Source organism: Polyodon spathula, chromosome 3 (genome assembly GCF_017654505.1).
Source record: "Polyodon spathula isolate WHYD16114869_AA chromosome 3, ASM1765450v1, whole genome shotgun sequence".
Classification (NCBI taxonomy): Eukaryota; Metazoa; Chordata; class Actinopteri; order Acipenseriformes; family Polyodontidae; genus Polyodon; species Polyodon spathula.
In genome coordinates this window covers 20062258-20074523 of record NC_054536.1, presented here as the reverse complement: position 1 = coordinate 20074523, position 12266 = coordinate 20062258, and the positions used below count along the sequence as shown (strand labels likewise).

Here is a 12266-nt window from a genome sequence, read left to right as displayed (position 1 = left end):
AATTCTCCACATTACAGGCCTGCTTTTCAGTCTCATATGTGAACGGGCAAAGGCGCCTTAAACTGCAAATGTGAACACGGATGCAGACCAAAATATGCAGCGGCCCTGGGCCAGTCCAGTAGTGTGAAAGGGGTTAACCCTTTGTGGTCCACTTATTCAGTGCCTGTCAGTCGCATCAGGTCCAATTTATATTGACATTTATTTTGCATGTGCTGTTTAAAAGTAATTTTATTCATGGTAATACAGGTTTAAAAGGCACTGCATATCAACAGGACACTCAGTACTGCATCTCCAGCCCTGCCCCACTCCTTGTTCACTGTATTTATCACATATCCCTTCATAGTACGGTAGTGTATACTGATAAACCATCTCCTGATCACTCATTTTATATCCAAACTCCTCAATAATGCTATTCAAATTATTATTTTATTACAATAACATCTCAAAAAGCTTGGCAAATGTCCATGATATTCTTTGAGCGCTGGATGCGGAAGCAGCTATCTTGTTTGTTTATGTCCGTGTTATGTCTGTGGTGAAGGGACTATGTGTTTTGCTCAGGTCTGCCTCTTTTTTTTTTGGCTTTTCTCTGCTTTTTTTGGAGAAAAAACGACTAGGGACAAAAAATGACCTGGCCCGACATAGAACCACAAAGGGTTAAAGTCTTGTCAAATCATCCTCTCCTCTGCTAACTTTCTTGATACTCAGACGCTTCAGAAAATTTGTCTTTAAAACTTTTACATGACACAATACATCAAAAAGATAATTGCAGAAACTGAGGCACAGTGTAAACCACTGTATATCGGTTTGAGTTACTGGCTGTAATAATTTCTTCCAGAACACCTAGACTGTCGGTTGCTGCTGCATAACTACGCTATTTCAATCTCCTAACCAAATTTTGAATACAAGTCAAACTAGTCTGGTTAAATTCCGATTAGGCCTCATTTCAAAATCCTCAATTACCCGAGTCCAATAAAAATGGAGAAACAGGATGTTCGATTTCAGTGTGTCCCTCTTGTATAAATGTACTCATATCAATAAAACAGATAAATAAACAACTAACCAGTGGAACTGTAATGATCTAGTTAGATATTCTGTACCAAAATAGAAAAGGAACATGACTTCAGAAAAGGGGATTGAGTCATCAACCTCTCAGTGCATTACATGCACTGTGCTTAATAATAAGCCAGGCATTCTTAACCTACCAGTTTGGTTACATAAGGAGGGGGGGGAGGTACCATATGTAAGCTCAGGAAAGCAAAACAGTTGTAAACTGACAGAGTCACCTAGGTATCTTCCAGTAAGTATTTGATTTATTTTTTAGAATAAGCCATTCAATAAGCCATTTGAAGAAAGAGAAGCTCATCTTTGCAGGCTTGTTAAAATTGATTATACATCAAGATGAAGGAGGAAAGACGGCTCTGTCCTATAAATGAATAAAAGTGAAGAATCCCAACAGCAGCTTGTTTCACAAGAAAAAAACCCTGCAGATGAAGTAATCTACGAGCACCACCGGGGATGTTTAACAGTGAGAATTCAGCTCCATTGATTGCTGTCAGAAGAGAGTTATAATCCCTGCCTGTTTGTTTAAGAGCTACGAACAGAAAGGATCAAAAAATAAATACATACAATGGTAGCACTTCAAGAACGAGAGACTACACAGTATTCACACAGACGGGGACCAACCACTTTACCATTAAAATGGTCACGTTTCTTTTTACACATATAGGAATGCTTGTGGTTTTCCAGATATTTCTTATACTGCTGCCAGCACATTGTAGCTTCACCCTCTGTGCCGCATTTATTTGAATACCACCTAACTGCCACTATATTAAGAAGATTCTACATGTAAGTAGGCTTTTCCCAATAGGGAACATTACTATTAAATGTCATTGGCTGGCATGTTTTGTGTTTTTAGATGTTTTTTGAATTCATTTTAACTCTTGTCAAACTGTACACAGCACAGTGAAATACAAAATTACCCAACTGCCTAGTTTACACAATAACCCACAACTGGCTTTGTTTTTTAGACTCCAATGTATTACAAATAAACCTGGAAAGATTAATTAAGGATTACCTTTGAAGTAAATGCATTCATAACATTGCTAATAACATGATACTGTATTAATCTGCAACTTAGGATGCAAAAGCAGTAGGAACTGCTACTGGACAGCTAGACTGAAGTGGTGTCCTGGAGCCATACCTCGAGCTGTCTGAAGTAGGTTTGGTGTAGCCCTCAACCAAGGCCTCCCAGACACTGTTGGCCAAGGCGTTGCCAATAGCCGTCATCACCATGCTGAGCTCCACTGGCCAGTCGTCCAGGTCCAGAGAGCGCACACGCGACAGATGCGTGCCAAGGTTCCGGTGGATTCCAGAACATTCGATACAGATCAGGGCACCGAGGTTCAAACTGGCCCAGTCTGGGTCTGTTTAGGAGAAAAAGAGACTCAGTACAACCCTCACACATCTCCTGGCTTTGGTCTTAAAGTAGACAAGGTTGTCAGGAGACTTTGCCCCTATACTCCAAAAGCCAGATGGGAATTTATTTGGGAGAACCTCCATTTTATACCAGGGCTTACTCGGTTTGGTCATGGTGAGTAGTGACTAAGCGAGTAAAGACTAAATCATAAAGTTATTTGCTATAGTTTTTCCATCAGAGCATTTCATTGCGTTAATGTGTGGGACTAAGACCTGTGTGACCTGTGACAAAACTGGGTGTAAATGCAGCTCAGGTCACAAGAAGACCTTGAACAGAATGACAGGGGATGTCCTGGAGATGACTGACAGTTGGCAGGGTAATCTCTGATGAAGTCTGCTGTCATGAAGCCGGGTTGCAGCCACAGCCATGGTCCCTTACTATTCAAAACAGTGAATTCACAAAAATGGGTACATAGCTGACAGATTCTCTACTTACTAGGGCCGTCACAGTCCACACAGAAGCTGTTCCCTCTTACGTTACGGATTGACTGGATGGCGTGTGCGTCACTCTGACTACCCAACCGGGACTGAAATAAAAATGATATGAGTTTTTTTTTCATTAGAAAGTAATCGCAGGTAACCAGGGATGAGGATGGGGGTGGAGGGAGGAGGGATAGAGAAGGCAGCTTCCATATGATTTAAAAGAATATTAAAATGAAACTCTTTCCCCGCTTCCTGACACACTCCATGTTCTTGTACGGACGCCTGTCGTCTTTAATAATGAGCTCACACGCTGCAGCGCACCTGTCGTCTTTAATAACAAGCTCACACACTGCAGCGCACCTGTCTGCAGCAGGAAAGAATGGTGAACGTCAGGAGATTGAAATGAGAATCCCTTCAGGTTTTTACTGTGCTTAATTTTTAGCATAGTGTTTAGACCTGAAAGAAATTTCAGCATTGACAAGCACTGGAATTTGCTGGGCAGAGCGGGTGGTTTTCGGTTTTTTAGCTGGTTGTGCTGTTTCAGGAGGCTTGGTGCTGGCTGAGGGGCTAGTTAAACTGGTTCAAGAAAAATAAATAAAAAAACGGTTTATTAGAAATCTCTTTACAGTAAAGTTATAAACTCATCTATCTGCTTTCAACACTCCCAAATGAATATTTATTGTGAAGTAGTAACCTGCTGGTGTATTTTTTACAATATAGTACCACCTTTAAGATGGTAGGGAGAATCCTGCTAAAACTTCCTGAACAACTTGGGTACAGTACAGTTTAGATTCTCACCTTGTTTTTGCTGCTCTCGCATGACTGTAAACTGGCAAAGATTTGGCTCTCGATAGTCTGGACCCAAGACTCCCTCTCATCATAGGTGGATGCCTCGAAATGCCACATCTGACCAGTCAGCGACACAATATTGAACTCAAATGACTCCTCTTGCTCTGGAGAGGAGAGAGTTAGTTTTGGTCAAATCCTTGTCTGTGTTTAAAGCAGAAGGTACAGAGATCAGGGATGACAGAAAGGGCCGATATCGTTTCATAAAGTGATGAAAATTAGTTGTACACTAGAAAATCTTAATGTCAATTACAGTAATTTCTTCACTTGCAGTTTTTTTAGGGCAGGGTAAAGATTGAAGGAGAAACAGAAATACTATATTAAATTATACCAAATATATTATTTAAAAAAATCAAAGTCTGAATGCAGCTCTGAATATCCATCACTGAGAAAATCGACCAAGCTCTCTCTTCTCTTACTTTTCATAAGCAGTCATTTTGGCTTTACCACCCATGCAGCGTTCATAAAGCAAATTTTCTTCTGCGGCATAAAAGCAAATTGCATGCAGAAAATAACATATGTTATGTCAGTGTCCCTTCAATTTGTAATGTCATTATGACCCTAACTTGTGTATTAGTCAAGTAATTGCTTTTGCTTGTTGCTCTCCAATATAAAATTATTATTAACCAAGCTTCTTGAAGGTTTTGGTTTCAGTCGTCAAATTACTGCTGCTTTTATTGAGTCAGAAGATAAAGCTCTCTTTTTATTAGCAACTACAAAGTAGTTACCCCAGCAAATTAGTTAAATAAGCACAGCCTGACGAATGAATAATAAAAACCTTTCTGTATCAGCACACGCTTGATCTCATACCAAAATGATTTGTAATTACTTAAATTAGGGCTATGCAAATAACATCCTCATTTACATAAAGTTACAGTTTCACAGAGCCTCGGGAGCGGCAGATCTTTAACAGGATTACAAGAAAAGCTGACTAGCATATGTAGGAATGGTACAAAGATCTGAAGTTGCACCTACACGTCACATTCCATATGTGCCCAGCTACATCTGATTCAAATAGTTGAAAATGTAACAAATGTGCAAGTAAGCTCAACCAAGGCCATGGTATGCCAGTCTCCAAATTAAATATCATGTACAGAAATTGAGGATTAGTCTGTGCTGTGGATGTAATTTAAGTACTATACTTATCCTGGCAAAACAGTATGTACAATAGTGCATAAAAAGTGTTTTAAAAAAAAAAAGTTACAATTTGGTTAAGGCTTCAGGTGGCGCTTTGAATCCCCATTGCAAGCCTGTCACACTCCTTACAGATCTGCCTTTAATTGTTCTGAAGTCCAGCAGAGACACACAGCTGAAACAATGGGACTGAGGAAGATCCCTGGGGGTGAACCCAGGGACATCTCCCATTTTCTTTTCATTAAATAATCATTCCTCACCACTTGTCCTTTTTCAGGTTCAACTGGATGACCAGAACATGTAAATGTGACTTTAATGCTTCAACTTCACGCTTTGGAACAGAACTTTGCCTTTGGGCAGAAAGAAATAATCTAATTAGCTCAAAAGCATCTACCATTAATGGATTTATCAACAATAATTTATTCTGGGACACAACAAATATACAGCATAGACCCTCAAGATGTAAATAAAATATGTGGGGTTAAACAAGAAGGTACTCTTGAGATCAGTCAATCCAGGCCTCATTTGAACCACCTCTACTCTTGTATATTGGACTTTGATAGTCCAGCAAACTGATTGGTCACACAGCTATGCCCAGATCCACTTTTCTTTTTTTTTGCTTTACACATACTGTACAGCCAATCAGATTTGTGTTGCATGAGTCACAAGTTATCACCTATCCAGTCAATTGCTGGTTTGCAAAATGGGTATTGTCATGTCCAGGTGGCACAAAATGTATTCCGTGGTACCAATAGGCTTTGCTAGGCACAGGCCCATTCACTAAACATACAAGACCAGAGGTCGTGACACATTCGAGGACAAAGACAATGATTACAGCCTTGTGGAAGCCAAGTGCCACCTTTTTACAGAGCACAATATTGTGTTTCAAGAAAAACTGCCAAAGCATCACTAATCTCAGTAAATACTAAAACGAGAAAACCTGAGCTTGGGTATCTGACCTGTCATAGTAAAAATCCATGAAGAAACAAGCTTATTGATCTGAAACTGTTGCAAATACAGTACAAGACTGAAAAAAATTATGTTATTTATGGTAGTATGTGCATGCTTGGAACAGAGATGAATATCCATGTTTCTTTTTTGTTCTAGTGTGTTATGCAGTACCTAGGTAGATCTCAGGATTCAAGATAGGTGCTTTTATGTTTAATAAGAGAAGATAAGAACATAACTAAGATCCAACCTAAACCCCCAAAAAATCTGTTTTCCAAGCAGTCTTCTAGATAAATGATTCATATGATTGGTGTTTACAGGGTTAAAGGAAATTCCAAGGGATTCAATTAGAATTATCTTAAAAGGAAAGCATTATTATATTTGGAGGGGGAGCTTCATTCTAATTCCAGTCCTCAGTGAATACTACCCACATTCTACTGCACACGAAAGCTCATTTGGGTCAGGTGTAAATTAACCTGGAACTCATATGACTGTACATGAAAGCAAGGAACACCACACGCTTCTGCTGCCTTCCTCCCCACATCTACTGTACCTCAACTCACTTTGTTTTGCTCATTATTAAAATACGTTCCATTGGGTTCCCAGATTACACACTTTCAATTTCTGATAATAACCACCAGAAGAAAACTAATTATTTTGTTGGCCGACCAGCCGATAAATTACAGCCATTCATACAGGTAATTTGATTAGGGGAGAGAGAGAGAGAGGAGAGAGAGAGAGAGAGAGAGAGAGAGAGAGAGAGAGAGAGAGAGAGAGAGAGAGAAAAAAGTATATATCAGCACAAATATACAAAAATAAATAAATAAAAATGTATCCCGCTTGGCTGAGTTTAAAATTTGCTGATACTGACAAGAAATTACATGTGAAATTGAAGCCTACTGATAAAATAGCTCTACAAGAGAGGTGAGAATGAGTGTAACGGCAGACAGGTGATGTGAAAGTAACATACTGCTATTCATTTATTGGCCAGGCAAGGGGGAGGGGTGTTCAGGGGGAAGGAATCTCCTGTTGGTAAAATGCATGCTGTTGATTAAAGACACAGGGACAATAATATTGTGTGCTTCATTGCTGTCTCCATTAAGGTAGAGATTCAATAACAAATACAGCATTATCTCCTCCTACAATGGTAGAATTCAGTTAAACTTTCTAGTGCTGCTATACGTATTATAAAAGTAAGTAATATAAAAGTGTGTCAGAAACGTACTTCCCCGGCTATGCTGTAAATTCACAATTAGAGCTATCTGTATGATGAATGAGTAGATGACCGTGACATCCAAAAACTATTAAACACTCTTCATTAAAAATACTAAAAGACAATTATTTAAATAACAATCATTTCAACTGAGTCTTTCTCAATGGCTTCAATGTGATATGCAGTACGTCAACAATATGTGCACAGTACTATAGATGAAGTAATAGCAAATTAAATCTTAACACAGATAATATGCAGAAAAGTAAGTGTCACATTCAAATGGATGGGCAGACAGACAAACACCTCGATATAACCACAGAATGGGATGCTCTCAAGAACTTGTTAAATGTTAGTACAAAACTTCATGACAACTGGATTGGAGGTTCACCAGATATGTCAAAATGTGTGAAGTGTGACATACATACGACTCTACAATATCCCCTTCACAAAGGACTTGATCTCCAGAGGGGGAAGATAATAATAATAATAATAATAATAATAATAATAAGATAGCAGGGTAAAAATACAAAATAAGCCTTAGGGTACTCTAATCCAATCATAAAAGGCATTATTATTGATGTTAGTATTATTAAAAATGAAATGCAGTGACTAAGTGGGATGACTTCACAATCCGTACTGTAGAGTAGATGATGAAAACAGACCTCACAGATTTCCATCTGAGGTTCCTGGTGATCTTTTAAAAGCCAGAGCACTTCTGTTTCAGAGCCTGAGTGAGGAGGAATTTGGAGAAGCTGCCGCTTGTAATGCATGTTAACCCTACGACCCCGTTTCAAACAACATGCAAGCAACAAGTCCTTTCAAATTAGAGCTAAATTAACAAAGCTGCTGCGACGGGCACGCATGAAGGAATGCAATTTAAATCCGATATGAAGGTGCGGCACAGTAAAGGGCAAATATGATTTTGCCTTAATTAACACACTGCAATAGAAACAAAATGAGAAATGATGCTGCCGTTTAAGTGGGAAATGCACTTTCCCTAGCTCTGGGCTGACCTGCTAATGCCCCAGGTTGGAATTAAAGCAGGTTTAATGCCACAGTCATTATTGTATTTATGGCTGTATCATGAAAACAGTGCCTTAACCTGTGCGCACTCCGTGTGACTTAGGCTAAAATGAACTGCATAATGCATGAAAAAACAGAAGTAATATCTGAGAGTTACTGTATTCCTAATTGACAGATTTACCAGTAAACTCTGACTACAACCACCCCAATAAACATGCACACACACACAGTTGAGACGGATGAAGAAATTCAAAGCTATTCTTTGACACTTTTATACACATACCTTGGCATCCTTGAACAGACACCTTGAAATGCATGCAAAACATTTTAATGAGTTGTGGTACTGTTGATTACATCTAGCACTATGCTAGTATCAGACATATCCTGCCACTGCTGTGAATGCAAAACTATAGTTTAAAACTGTATGTCAAGATCCATAAAACTCTACAGCCTTATCACCAGGGATATGCACCTAAAGCAGATGTTAATAAACACCTTTCAAAACATGAAAACTTAAAAATCATGATAACATTCTCACAAACCCTGCTGATTTGTGCATTTTGTTTTTTCTCCAGACTGGTTTCTCTTTCAGGTGAAGCAAGGTTATCCTTTTCACTGCCAAGCACATTCCATTAAATTACTGATGCCACACACTGTAAAATAACGCACTTTGTTGCAGTAATACAATAAACAGAGACCTGTGGAAGCATGTTTTTTTGTTTGTTTTTTTTTAATACGTTGTATCATCAGCTTCCAAAACATCACTGTCAAATCCTAATTTACACTGTAAGACAGGGGATTTCTTCTATGTTGTGCCTTAGTGAATCCATAAAACCCACCAGGTTTACTGGTCTCACAAGTTTACACCTTCACAACCAGATCAAAGCAAAGTCCCATGTGGCAAGAGAGAGAGACATGTTTTGGGGGAGATCATACACAGTAAATACCTATATTTTAACTTTATACCTTCATTCAAAACCGCCTTTTCTCATCGATTACTACCCCTACAAGGTAACATCTTCTAGAGGCTAACGGAGAGAGCACCGAATCGCCTCAATATATCACAAACACTAGAAACAAGATGCAGCACCCAGCTGGACTATCCTGAGGAAACTAATTCAAATTCCAGTAGTCTTCAACTGACAGCTGAGTGATGTCTCAAAAGAAAAATCATCTGAAATCCTGTTTGTCCCGAAGGTCTATGATCCTTTGTTTTTTTTTTTTTTTGTAAGGTATGTCTGGTTGGTTGGTAAGGTGGTTGTATAATTTATTTTCATTTAGGAGGGTGTAAATATATCAGATCATTATAGGGAGCGGTGTTTCCGATTTCTGCAAATTAACGGCCGGTTCAGTAGAACAAACAAAGAGAGCGCCATTCGTAAATGTCAGAGCGCTGCCTCCTCATTTTGCAGATCATTAAACCCAATATTCCTAACCTGTATTAGTGCAATCAGGACAAGACCATTATACACAGTCAGGCCTCAGGGTTACTCCAGCAAAATAGGAAAGAATTGCAAACAAAACATACAACAGACAACGAAGCAAAGCATTTAAAAAAAAAAAACACAAAAAAAACCCACTTTTAACTCTAATGCACTTGCACGCAGTGATGGCAAATCTTTTCCTCACCCAGAGTCATGCAATCAGAGCTGGACCATTACAGAGGCTCAGGCTCTAGGGAGAGATTTGTGAAATGAGAGAAAATAGAGGAAAGACAAAACAAAGTGTTGAGATAAACACCCATCATTAGAAGAATCTAATCCTGAGTTAGGCTGATGGTCTTGGCAAGGACTGGGGCCAGTGTGGAGGCTTTCTGGAGGCAGTAGGGGTATGTGGCTGTGCAATCACACCTAGATCCTTATACCATAGATGTTAGCTGAGATACAAGCCTCTTTGTTGTATCTGGTTATAATGGGAGATACTTTTTAAATATATCTTTAGGTATTCAAGCTGACAAACCAATGCAAACTCTAGAGCAGGTTCAGCAAAGAACCACCCAAAGTCATCTTTGTTTGCATTTTTTTCTGTTATACAGCTGTTGACATCTGTTTTCAAACAGCTGGCATTCTTAAGGATGAGTGTCTTTGGTTGCATCACCCTTCCAAGGGAATAATAAAATCAAATGGATCTTAACATTTCCCTTCCAAACACACTGAATAGCAAATCCCTAAGGGTCCCCTAAACAGGAGAGCACAAGGACCACATAATCACACAAACAGGAGCAGAAGCCTATACCTATGTACTCTGTTGTCTGAGAAAATGCAATCACTCATTTGATTTTACATTTAAGCCTATGCACCTGTCTCAGAGGAAAGCACCTCTACAGCTGAAGAGAAGTGCAACTGCGCATAAGCACACAACCTATACATAAGCTCATTAGTCTATTTGCACCATCATATTGTAGACAGAAGACAGGGAGCATTACATAGACCGGATCTTGTCAGCCAATGAGGATCCGGATAGAGCGGTCATTATCCAACTGGTAGATGTCCTCTAAAAGCTACTGGGACATACATACATTTTAAGTGGCATTAATGCTATGTATATTACCAGTCATATTTTTTTGTTACAATTCTTTTCCGTTCAACAGCTAAAAAATCAAATTCTAATGTAAACCTTGTAGAAAAGTTCTGGTTAGCATCTTCAGAGTATAAGTACAGATCAGAAAAAGCAAGACAAAGAAAATTAAAGAAAAAAGTTAACGTGATTTGCAGAAACAAAAACAAACAACTTGACACTAAATCAAAATTAAGAGGGGAGCTGTTTCAATACAAGCCAAAGCCTGGAGAGTCTGGGCATTGAAAAGGACCACTGCAAGGGATATGGCTATTAGAACTCCAGGAACAATGGGCATGATCCTCACTAATATGGGATAATCCTGGAGTTTACACTGGGATTAGATATACCCATCAAAGAAGGCTTAGCTCAGACCTCCGGCAGAGCAGGGTGTATGACTGTGCAGGCAGCAGAGCTGAAGCAGTCTGTTCATTCTGCCTGAATACTAGCCACAACACACAGTGCTAGAACACGGCACTGCCTATATTCAATATGGCTCCATTCCAAGTCACCTCTCTGCTTGATCTTAATGGCTCAAGATCACCATAATTTACATGACCTTGCAACACATTCATGTCACTATCTGAAGTCTCCACATACTACAGTATAATCTAGGTACTGTACACAAGCATCATCAACTCCAGGATTCTACTATGCCATAATCTTACAAAACACACAGCCAGTCCTGTTCACAATAACAAGACTCTGAACAAGGTGTGGCAACAGTTGAGTTTAAAAGTTATCAAAATGTAAAATGAAGAATTTTGTCTTAACATTACCAGAAATATACATGTGAAATATAGATTTTTCCCTTCATGCTTATAGAATAGTAACTATACAGTGTAGGAATATGTATTTATTATTCAGTATTTAATTTATTTATAATCCAAATACACCATTGGTGTTGAACACACTATCGCAGTCTACACTATCACAGTGACTGTTGCAGTGCTTCTTGTCATGAGTTATCTGAGTGGTTAACAACTTTTTAAACATGTTAAAATTAAAATGTTTAACGTGTTTAATATTAAAGTTTAAATGTTTAGGAAATTAAATGTAATCTAACATAATTAAAATACGCTCAGTAGTAAACTTATTTTGTACTTACATTTCCGATACTGCAACAGTATCACCCCAATTCTCTATCTGGGACTAAATAATATATGTGAATACTGTCATTCGTTTGCAAACCTGTCCATCTAAAAGGTGTTCTCTCCCACTAACTCAAACACCCGCACTTCAGTACAGAGCTGTAAAATGCACAAAACAATGAACATTTTACACACTTTTTAAAAGGAATACATTAATGACAGTCCCTGACAGTTGGCATTAATCACAGATGCCGCCCCAGAACAAAACTCTTTATCGGCCATCAATTTTCCTGTGGGTTTTAGACCTAAAAAACGAAGACAAAAAGCCCATCATTGGGCGGTCGCTGCGAAACACATTAAGGGGCTGTCAGCGGTCTCGCCATGCATCCTGCATCATTCTTTAAGCACATGAGAAGTTCATTATCCCTGGGAGCTCCGGCTATGACAGGGGAACAGGGATTAGGGGATGTCTGAAAGGTGCATGACTGAGAGGTAAACGTTAAATCACATTTCAATATTAAAACAAGAAGTGCAGTTCATACTGTATAGATATTACT

At 38.9% G+C, this 12266-nt stretch overlaps 1 protein-coding gene across 4 annotated transcripts in view; it reads right to left on the bottom strand.

Annotated features, from left to right (window-relative positions):
* Positions 1–12266, bottom strand: part of LOC121312828 (arf-GAP with GTPase, ANK repeat and PH domain-containing protein 3-like) — a 195819-nt gene that overhangs the window by 19054 nt on the left and 164499 nt on the right. For all 4 annotated transcript variants that reach the window (XM_041244636.1, XM_041244637.1, XM_041244634.1 and 1 more), the window contains 3 exons: positions 3697–3851; positions 2912–3002; positions 2201–2423 (listed from right to left, as the gene is read on the bottom strand). In XM_041244636.1, the coding sequence (XP_041100570.1) occupies positions 2201–2423; positions 2912–3002; positions 3697–3851 (469 nt within the window). The remainder of the gene's footprint in view (positions 1–2200; positions 2424–2911; positions 3003–3696; positions 3852–12266) is intronic.